This window comes from Polistes canadensis, unplaced genomic scaffold (genome assembly GCF_001313835.1).
Source record: "Polistes canadensis isolate GaletaPanama2010 unplaced genomic scaffold, ASM131383v1 scaffold_10, whole genome shotgun sequence".
NCBI classification, from domain to species: domain Eukaryota; kingdom Metazoa; phylum Arthropoda; class Insecta; order Hymenoptera; family Vespidae; genus Polistes; species Polistes canadensis.
This window is the reverse complement of record NW_014569557.1, coordinates 27,278-39,336: the sequence shown is the minus strand read 5'-3', so window position 1 is coordinate 39,336 and position 12,059 is coordinate 27,278. Positions and strand designations below refer to the sequence as shown.

The following is a 12,059-nucleotide window of genomic DNA, read 5'->3' as shown; positions in this document are numbered from 1 at the left end:
GTCTTATCAAATAATCTATTATTAATTCAGTGTTAACAAAAAGCTTTCTCATTTGTAAGACTTCTACAGCATTTTGTATCATTTGCGGAGTTACCGGTATTGATCCTTGATTTATTTTAGAATAATCTGGAAACAAAAATAATGTTATCTTTTACATACATATGATTTACAATCTGCACATTTGTTCACATGCAATTAAATTCAACCTTGTGTTTTATGCATTATTATGTTTTTTTTTTTTTTAATTAAATGATATTATAAATTTTTGTTATTAACAACCTATGAATTTGACAATCCGAGGGATACTGACATAAGTGACATTTATGTTATAAAAATATTAGAATCAAACAAATATATATACAGGATGTAAACTTTATTACCTGGAATAGTTTCATTGTTTTTGATTTTAAGAAAGAAATACTTAGACAAATGTACTATTCGAGAAGCATACATCATTTATATTTATAAGATTAGTGAAATGAATTAGTTTATTTGCATAATAAAGTGATCATGTACAATAATAATTTTTCTTATATAGATGCAAAATACAAAGTTGAGGAAATACAACATTAAAAACGATAATTCTTTTATGTATATTAAATACTACTTAGAATATTTATAATTATAATAATAGGTTGGGGAAAAAGAAATCCATTATTTTTGCGTGAAATTCAAGACTTTATTTAAGATATTTCGGATTGTCCAATTTGGGTCAAATATGCACCGTTTTGTTGTATAATTTGTTACTATTTTAAAGGTAGCTTCATAATGCCTCTCTCATAGAAGTCTTGGTCCTTATTGGCGAAAAACTCTAGTAATCGATTTTCACAATTTTCTCTTGATCCTAATTTCTTATCAATCAGGAAGTTTTGCAATATTTTAGCAAGTTTGCCAATATATATATATATATAAGGAACGTTTTATTATATGTAGAAACTATATTATAGAAAAGATATTTCTTTCAATAAATAACTTTTTTTTTAAACATTATATTATTATATTTGGATTATTAAATGTAATCGAATTTTGGTATATGATTAAAAATAGTATTTGTAAAATATAAATATGCTTATCGTATAATCCAAGTATCATATAATATACGGAAATATTATGTTAACGTTGATACCAGGCGGTGATAACATTAGGACCAACTTTTAAATATTTATAACAATACTTCTTTTTTTTTCTGGAATATCATTATTAAAATCTTTCATTTTCAGGGATCATGTTTATTATATTTTTACACCTTTTTTTATATTAAATCATGAACACCAAAGACTTATTAGGCACTGTACTATAAATTAAATAAAATTCATCAATTCGTCATTATATCAGTCACAAATAAAATGTAATAAAGCTCTATAGATACTTTACAAATATGTGATTCCTCTAAAAGAGCGTGCAGAGATATATAAATTTTGTTTATAAAAAATATTATACTGAAATTTATTTCGTAAATATTTCTCGTACCGATTGTAATGAATTCTATTAAATTAGAGGAATAAAGCTTTATGTTAATATTTATACAAGTTTAAACATGCAATTACTCTTAAAACACTGTTTAATTCATTGATACAAAGCTCTCCAACTTAAAGGATGGATATATAATATTAAGATACTTCAATGAAGATCAATGAGTCAAAACAATGGTACAATTTACAATTAATTTTTATAATTTTTATAACTTTATATAATATATAGACATCAAGTATGTAATCTACAAGATTATTTGAACTTTACTGTAATAATTTCGTTATTATATTTGCATTTTACCATAGAGTAGTTGCACAATTACAATTATAATAATTAGAATATGTATAGTATCTTATATAATGTTGCAATTTAGCTATTATATACAAGAAATTAAGCTCATATTGATTGGTAATCCAATAGATTAGGCATTAACTATACACCTTTGATACCCTATGAAAATAATTTTACATAAATATTGTACACATTTTTCTATGTAATTCAGTTATGTGTGTGTGTGTGTGGTTAATGTTATAATATATATTTTTTGTTATGGACAAAAAAATGTATACATATTTATATATATATATATTTTTATTATGAAAAATAAAAAGCTGATTTTTTTATTTTACTATATGTAAATAATTACGTAACGTATAGGACACTATAATAAATTATTTCAACTTGTACTAGGTCCTGTATTCCATACTTTCATAAAATATTGCACAAGGAAAACAACTACGATAACGAGTATAGTATCTAAAAAACTTTTAAAGACATTTATATGATGTTGTTGCTCTATTTGTGCTCTTTGCCTTACAGCAAGTTGTTCAATTAGATGTTGAATACGATTCAATTTTTCACCATATTCTGATATTTGATTTTCTATGTCTTTAGTGATATCTAGTAATCTGTAAATTCGAATTATTTTATATAAAAGTATATAATAAAATTTTAAATATCGTTAAAGTAATCAATATTTTACCTTGTCGTAGCACGTCTTCTTTTGCCTATTGACTGACTAGAATCTGAATGTAACTCGGCAGATGAACTACCCGAGTCGTGTGCAGTTTCTGTAAGAGGTAAATTATTAGACAATTGTCGTTTTGAAGATTTTAACACAGATAGTGATGAACGAGACTCAGCTTGAAGTAATGGCATCTATAAAAAAAAACAAAATGAATATTTTTTTATTGATTTACTTTTATTAATTGCATATATTTATATTAATGATACTTCTAATAAATCCATTGAGAAAAGCCAATTGAAGATTAATTTAATTATTATAAACACTAACTAAATTATATTAAAATTTTCTATAAGTATTTTTAAGATATACTACTTCGAAGTGCACAATATAAGGTTTGATTAGGCTTACTATTCTAAAGAAATTACCGTACCATAAAAATTGATAAATTGGGAACTTGCATTGCCATATGATAAGCGAAGAAGGTAACGAAAAATATTAATAATAGCATATATACTATAAATTGTAGTTAACAATATATATCTTTATCTGTATACTATTAATTATATTTAATATATCTTTACCTGCGTTATAGGATCTGTAGAAACAATACTACCAGTACGCATAATTGGTGTCTTATGTCTTGTTTTTGTGCGTATAATATAATCATGTTCATATTGTACTACATCATTTCTAGGATCCCATGGTCGAGCATCTGCGTGTCTATACACCCAATTACCTGTTATAATATCCTATTAACAAAAAATATATACATATATATATAAATATATTATTTTTCAATAACACATAGTTTATAATGGCTTATTAATTATTATAATTTTTATTTACGAATGTATAAAAATAACCATGCACAATTACCTACCTGTACAAAATATTTAGGAACCCATTCTTGACCATTATTTTTGCGTTCTTTAGCTCGTTCTCTTTGAGCTTCTTCTAGTTGCGTTTTTGCTTCGGTAGCAGCATATTGATCGTCTCGATTAATAGCATGTGTAACAGCAAGCCATAATTTTTCGCTTTCCCATGGACCTTGATATTCCAGAGGCACAGTATATTTTTTCAATCTATTTTTACGTACCTCTGTAGTTGGATTAAAAAATATACTTTCTTGCTGTAAGAAGATATCAGATATTTGTTAGTATTAACAATATTCATTATATTTAGTTTAATAATAATAATAATCAGCTTCTAACTTACTCCAGTTCGCTTATCAGTAATCATTATTTGTCCATCCCAATATCCTGAAATAGTAGCAAGAGTTTCTTTCCCTAAACGTATTCTTCCTACTACTTGATTCATCTGTTCTGATCCTCCAAGAAATGGCTAATGATACAATAAGAAAAAATTTATTCTATATTTATAAAAATATCATACAATAATTGTATCATAGCAATATTTAATAAAATATCTTTTACAATTAGTGATAAAGATTCAATGTATATAGTTATAAATTTACCTTAAGCTTAAATTCTAATTCAGTATGGTAACGAGTTTTCTCGCACTCAATATCTATTTTTCCACCAAGTTCCATAGATAATGTTCCTACAAGAATACCTTTACAATGTGCATAAGGAATCGTCATCGTATAATCTTCACCTCTGGGTAACATTGTTAATATTGCAACACCATCTAATATTGCTGATGTTGAGTTACCTGAAATATCGCAAAATATATTAATAATTATAATTTTTGTTTTTTTTTTATTTTTTTATTTATTCAAAATATATTTACCATAAAATTTAGATTTAGCAATAATCGTAGCACTGATCGTAAACCCATCTTGACGATTTGTTACATAAAATCCTGATATAGGTGGATGATGAGATAACTATAAAGTTATATTGAAAGATCTTAATTAATTGTATAAATATACATATATATTGCTAATATATGTCATTTTAAAAACCACAATAAACTGCTCCGCTTAAAACAGTAATAGACTGCATTAATGGATAATGAATAAAAATTATAAAAAGTAATGCTTATTACTTGTTCTGCTAAGTAGAATGTTCTTGAACCATTAGGATGTTGCCAATAACAACGAAATGTTTCACCTAAAAGTGGATTGTACGGTTTCTTCAAGCCTTGAGGTTTTTTATAAAAACCAGATAAATACCATTTTACAACTGCCTTCATACGCGTGAATGCGTCATCTTCTAGTACAGCTCTATAAAAATAAATACACATTATGTAATAGATATAATGAATGATAATATTTAATCATTTTGTTGAACTCTTGCTTACTCCGATAGAAGATCAGCATGATAATAAGAATCAGCTAATTTCTCTAAAAATGATCGAGGTTCTAATATAAAAGTAGGTAATACTACTTTAGATAGATCCATTCCAGGTCGTGCTTGTTTCATTAAAAACCATATTAAAGATTTTTGTTCTTCCTGCAATACTGTTACTACTTCTCCGGCCTATGAGATAATTTAATGAAAAATAAAAATGAATGCTTTATTTCTACTTAAATTCTTTCTAATAATAATAACAAAATTCTACGATATACAATAAATCAATATATATACACATATGAAAAATAAATATTTAAACACATACTGAGCCAAGAACTTCATTTTCATTAGATGCATATGGAGTTTCATTAATTGTATCCAATGGTTCTTCTTTTGCAGAACCCTCAGATTCGCTATCTGAAGCACTGATTTCGGCATCGACTGCGACTCCATTTTCTGGCTGGCTGATATCATCCAGGTCTGTATGTGAGGTGTATACAGGTTCTAGCGTTACTACCTCATGGGTCTTGTATTCTAGGACATGTACAGAAGGAACAGTCATGCGACGAGCAGAGGAAATTGATGGATCAGGTGCAGAAGCAGAAGATGAAAAACCAGACATGCTAGGATGAGTACCCCCACCATCTGGTTCATCGATAGAAACTGAAGACACAATAATCTCTGGATCTGTAGTAGGTGTAGGAGATTTATCGCGAAACTGTTTTTCCCAGTATGCAACTGCATGGTAAAGTTGTTGAAACATTGGAGTTGGTGAAGGACAAACACTTTTAGGATGACACGCTATAGCAGGTGAGATTGGCTGTGGACATGACAATAAGCGCCTTTGAGGTGTCGTGGGTGTTTTAGGTGCATATTGGCTTAAACATACTACTGGATTATGAAGCAAGTGTTTCCAATTTGTTGTAGGGTAATGAAGAAGAGTAGGAAAGGATAATAATTTTAAATGGATTAGTAAAATTGAATTCTGATCATTAAAAAAGCATGTTATTTTTAAATTATACTTGTAATGATTATCTTTTAGTTATAAATTTGATTATAAACAGAAAAATAAGTATATATATATATATATATATTCTGATTATGAGATTAGATTTAATTCATAATATAATAATATTATGATTTTTAATAATTATGAGAAATTATGATTTATGTTGCATACTTTATGTCTCTTAACATTTCTGCATTTATATTTTGTTTAATTGTTAATAATTAAAAAAAAAAAGAAAGAAAAGAAACGCCAGATAAAATATTCTGTGAAAATAATTTATATGTGAGAATAAATGACTACTTATAGCAACTATCTAAAGCCTTTTATCTAACTTCCCAAAAAATACTTGTTATTATTATACACAATATTCAAAATATACATTTTTTTATTTTTTACGTAAATATGTATATTATTAAAAATAATCAATTTTCTATAATCACAATAAATATGCAAGCATGCATAAAATTAATCAATAAAACTCACCATGCTCATCAAAATGTTTTTCATAATCTGCCTCACTCCATTGAGTTTCGTGAGTAGTCGTTGCATCATGTTGTAAAGAACGTGGCAATGCACTAGTTGAACGTACAATTAACGAAGAGCATCTTAAAGAAAGTTCAAGTGCATCTAACCAGCATTTACCGGCAGCTTGAGAGGGTGCTCTGAAGATTAAATAAGAAGTTGGTAAAGGTTGTACCACAGCTCCTATAAAAAATAATAATTGCATTATTAGAACTGAAATGAAAATTTATTTAAAAAGTAATATTATATTTATTTACCGATTGCTTCATTCTCTGGTCCTCGAGGAGCCCAAATAGATTGCTCTAAAGGGTGGAAAAGTTTAAAACAGAATCCATCCTTTTTACTAGGTCTCTCTATTACTTGACACGTATTTAGCAAAACAGTTCCAACCCAATGATTACTCTGTAATATTTATATTTCGATGACACACACATTATGTGAGTTAGCAATATTTTCAATACATTTCAACACTTATAGTATAAAGTAAAAATATAGTAAAAATGAAAAAATTAATAACATTTACCTTTATCTTTGGGCTTTTATATAATAATAATAAGCCGGGTTTGAGAATACACCACAGCTTAGTCCAGCTCTTCAATGTTCCTCTAACTTTAAGCCAATCGCTCATTACAATAACGGTTGGATCTTTGAACGAACTAAGAAGTTCATTAGCAACACGTTTCTTTTCTATTCGATAATTTTTTCTCTGTGCTTTGTAAGATTCCTTTCGTGTCAACTTACAGGAATCCATAGACTAAAAGTGATATGCATAAATTAAAATTAACACATTTGGTTATTCACTGTTGTAATAAATATCTCAAATATGTAAATAAATGCATACCTTATCCGATGTATTGTCTGTTTTTTGACTGCCTTCTCCCATCATAGATAAGCCTAAAACAGATTATACATCATATATCATGATTTATTTTTGATATAAATTTCAATAACATTTATTTAATTAAAACAAAAATGATCTAATGATTGACACAACATAATTTAATGATTCTGTTGTCTAAGTGTTAATATTAATAATAATTTTTAAAAAGTTTACTTAGATGAGACGTGTATCAATAATCTTCATTAATCTGTTAACATGATTCTTGTTTATTACACAAATTTAAAATAGGTGAATAATATTTTCATGTTATATAAAAACTTACACTTTTTATTGATACAAATGTGTATCGCACACGTGCACGCGCAAACGCATATATATAAATTTGTAATCTTTATACGCACAAAGTGAGTAACGAGTTTTAATTGATAAATGTAGTATGATTGTTGTGATATGATATTATAACTTATAAACACACTTTTTACATTAAATTGATTACATTTGATGATCTTTAGTATATTAATTACATTTCTTTTTGTTACCTAACTTAACGTAATATAATAATATATAAATTACATTTACAGTGCAAACTTTTTTTACATCTTGTAGCATTAAAGTACAATAAAAGACATATTAATATGTGTGTGTGTGTGTGACAGTAAAAAAACATTAATACTTTAATAAGATGATTGAATTTTACAATATTCATCATTTGAGTTATACTCTCAATGTATCACGCAAATTATTGTATAAATTCATTAATTTTAATAATTATTTTACTGATTTTTTATAAAAGGAATTTTCTCTTGATGATTTACATAATTTTATATATCTTTTATATAATTCTAAAAATTGTACACACTTAATATTACATGTTATTTAAAGATATTTTTAAATGTAACATTTTAATTTAATAAAAAGGAGAAACACCAACAACAATGTTGTATATCCCATATACTTAAAGTAATATTATTTTCGTAAAATAAGAATTTATTATAAAACTTAAAGTTGTTTTTTTATAATCTATTTTAATTACTTATTAATTACCTAAATAAATATATAAAAGAGAAAAATGTGTTTGGACTAAGCATTAACAAATTTAGCATTTTTCATACATGCTTGATATTTTTTACTGAGCATTTTTAATCAAGCATAAGATAAAAAGATGAAAATAAATATTTCTTTAAGTATTGCAATGCATTTTTCATACATAAGTATTAGGTCATTAAGTATAAAATGTCCGATTTCGAACTGAAAGTAATCAGAATAATCTGACGTTTCGTACTTAATAATCTAATATAAATAAATATCTATATATGTGTATATATAATCAATTAAAATGTTACATAAGACACATGCGTGTTTTTATATAAGCCATATGTTAACTAAGGTACCTAATTAATTGGAATAAAAAAAAACCTAATTGGTGATATTAAACAAGAGATAAAAAAGCATCTTATAAATGCTGAATTATTGATAAGTATGACATTATAATATCTGCAAAATATCTTTTTAATTATACCTGGAGATACAGGAACTGGGCCAGTTGTAATAGTTACACTTGTTGTAAGTGATTCAGTTGATGGAAGTTTTGTTAAAGGCATTGGTTGTACATGGACACTGCTTGGACGAAGTTGTTGATCCACTGGTTCTATATATTTAGGTTCTTTCATTTATCAATCAATATTCATTAGTAATTTTATACCATTTTACAAATACTAAGTTTTTATGTCATACGTAATAAGTTATAAAATAAATGAAAATTTTTACAAAACTTTACAATTGATTTGATTAAAATGATATAGTTTTACTTCGAAATCTATTGTAACTACATAAATATTATTATGGTTAGTACTCTAAGAATACAAAACTAACGCTAATTACATTATTTATCTCATCCATAAGCAATAATAATAAAATATAGTTATTTGTATAATACATTTTAAATTTAATATTAATAATTATTATACATTTTTTGACAAGCTATTAAATATCGAAATGCACATGCATTAAATACCATGCAAATCATTTTAAAAGCCAACAGCATTTTCAACCAGAGAGCATTTCTATTTCAAGATTTTCAAAAAATAATTGCCATTCTCGTATAAGGAGGATGAAGTAGTCAAAAGAATGCAAAATAAAAAATAGAAGTCCATAGAAATATATAACAATATTTTTTTATAATTATATCATTTTATATAATAATAGGATTACAATCAATGTATTGTATATCAATTATATACACATACAAATAATAACAATATGCGTGTAGTTTTTACTTCACGAAATTCCACTTGAAGAAAGTGGAATCTCTGAACAAATTAATTCGTAAAAACAGGAACTACGCTTGTAACATTTATAGTGAAATAAAATAACTTTCTTTAAATTTCTATCTTTTTCTTTCTTTAACATGATATAGTTACATAAAACTTAAATTACAATAATAAATATTTTAGCAACTAGTATCTATTACAACAATTATATATAATATAAAGTAGTATATAGTGTGTTTCTTGGATCATCAAAAATACAATTACATTAACATTTAGTTCTAAATTATTAGATATGAATAATTTAGATGGATGGAATAATATTTAAAATAATATGATATAGTGATACTATGAGATATCTAATAAGTGTTTTAACAATAATGTAAATGTAGTTTGTTGGAAATAACTGTTTATTGATTTCAATTCTTTCTAATATTCTGATTACCTATGGTAGATATGTAATTTGTATTAATGAAAAAACTTACAATAGACATTACTATATTTGTAATGTCAAGGGTATCTTACAATTGAAGTTTAGCTACTAATATTACTCTCACTACTACTACTACTACTACTACTACTACTACTACTACTACTACTACTACTACTACTACTACTACTACTACTACTACTACTACTACTACTACTACTACTACTACTACTACTACTACTACTACTACTACAACTACGTTTAGTCTATAATCTTAACATTGATAGTATGACCAGAAAAAAAATAATTGATAAACATTTTTAATGTAGTAGAACATTAAACCAAGATCTAAGAAAGATATATAATTTTTAAACATAATATAAAAAAAAGAATAAGAAGTAGAAGAAGGAGAAAATGATTTATTAATTTATATTAATAAAATAAATTTTTCTAAAATATATATATTAGATAAACTAAATAGATTAGGATTTTTCCAATGATGAACAGCCTAGATATTTGTTATGACTAATAAAAAAAAAATATTGCATAATCTAGCTTATGAAGAACAGACCAATGATACCTAGGATTTCTTGGCATGAACATGCATAATTCAAATGTATGTTATTACTTAGAAAGGGATCAAATGTCATTGAGATATAAAAAAAGAACATCATAGATAAGAAATATTACACACATAACGTGCAACCGGTTTTTGTACTTTTCGAATATACAGAAATATTACATATGGAACAGATATATTCAAAATTATATTCTATTTAAAGTTTTAATACAATATTATTGTTAAAATGATCTTAAACTTAAGAGCATCATCTTAAATATATCTATTGATTGGTAAGATATTTTATAGAATAATATGTGTTTCATTAATTATCGTCTACCTTGAAATTCATTTTACTAATATCAAGAATTAACACTTACGGTTGCTCAGTGACCGACTAACATTAGGCGGAGTCATAGTTTTAAACGTATCAGAAGAACATCCTCCAGCAGGTACAGAATGAGCATCTGATTGTACTCGGTGATCCCCACCAGGTACCACTATCGGTTGCGAACTCATGATTAATCTATAATGCAAATTACAATTAATAATTAACAAATTTGTACATATATATATATTACAAATATTAAGTTCTACTGGACATTAAATGTTTAAAGTAACAAAACAATAAATATTAAACTAAAGATGATTGACTTTTTGTTTTAATAACTATTTAGAAATAAAATTATATTAAAAATATAAAATAAAATATTAGTATAGACGAAAAGCATGTTTAAAGGGATACAAAAATGAATTTTAAACTCGATATTGAATATTTTAAGGTCATGACGTTGTAAAAAATTGAAATAATTAAGAGGACAAAAAGTTGATCAATGAAAATTGGAATGCAATGTAAAAGTACTGACGAGAATATTGATTAAATATTTGCTATCTAAATGAATTCGTTTAATACAACAAAGTTACATTAAAAAATAACAATTTTAATATTTATTAGTTAAATTATCATAGCTTACCTCTTTTCTTGTTAAAAAAAATGATTGTGTGTCTATATGACAGGTAGGTCCATTACACAAATTAATTATATCACAAAATCGATATTTTAAAAGAGAATAATGGACTAAAAGGAAGCGGATACCGTCATTTTTTTTTATTTATTCCAATTATTATTATTCACTTACAGTAAACTGATTTTACGTTAACGTAATTGTAATAAACATTCGAAGGAATTGCTGCTTTGGAATTCTATACTCGGAGCAAAGAAATGTGCAACGGCGCGAGCGCGATGTGCGATGTTCCATTGATCACTTGACGTTATAGCTTAGCTACAAACATACGATTGGACTTATGTTAGTTATGCGAGAACGTATCACATATTACCCCTCGCTAAAGCAAAAACTCCTTATCACTAATTCAATTGCATAACTTTAACTTTAATTTAACTATGAATTTTACCGTTAATAAGTCTCATATATATTTAATTTATTAATTGAATATGATAGAAAAACTTAATATTTTACTATAAATAAAATATATATATGTATATCTATATATATATATGTATATGTATATCTATATATATATGTACATATATATGTAAATACAAGATTAAAAAGTGTTATACAGTGCATATACGACACACGTATCATATATGTATAATACGTATATGTATAAATCGTTTCGCCTATTCTAACTTCTTTTAACGAACTATGAAATTTTTCTTATATAACTAGAATTTCCGAGTAGTAACTTAATATTTTGTTAAAAGAGTTAGTTTG

At 25.7% G+C, this 12,059-nt stretch overlaps 1 protein-coding gene across 4 annotated transcripts; it reads right to left on the bottom strand.

The window, feature by feature from the left end:
• Positions 1-2,089: 2,089 nt before the first annotated feature.
• On the bottom strand, positions 2,090-11,612 carry LOC106792997 (oxysterol-binding protein-related protein 8). 4 transcript variants are annotated; one of them, XM_014759546.1, is made up of 17 exons: positions 11,298-11,612; positions 10,704-10,849; positions 8,587-8,730; positions 7,068-7,120; positions 6,750-6,980; positions 6,484-6,628; positions 6,188-6,409; positions 5,021-5,229; positions 4,703-4,881; positions 4,448-4,625; positions 4,190-4,286; positions 3,915-4,111; positions 3,656-3,781; positions 3,321-3,569; positions 3,022-3,189; positions 2,456-2,631; positions 2,090-2,381 (listed from the first exon to the last, which is right to left on the bottom strand). In XM_014759546.1, exons 2-17 carry the CDS (start codon positions 10,840-10,842, stop codon positions 2,150-2,152), a joined length of 2,745 nt encoding a protein of 914 aa, XP_014615032.1. In that variant the 5' UTR covers positions 10,843-10,849; positions 11,298-11,612; the 3' UTR covers positions 2,090-2,149. The 4 variants fall into 4 exon arrangements, with proteins under 4 accessions (XP_014615032.1, XP_014615034.1, XP_014615033.1 ...); XM_014759548.1 differs by having other exon boundaries at positions 5,021-5,175; XM_014759547.1 differs by having other exon boundaries at positions 8,587-8,715.
• Between the last annotated feature and the right edge of the window lie 447 nt (positions 11,613-12,059).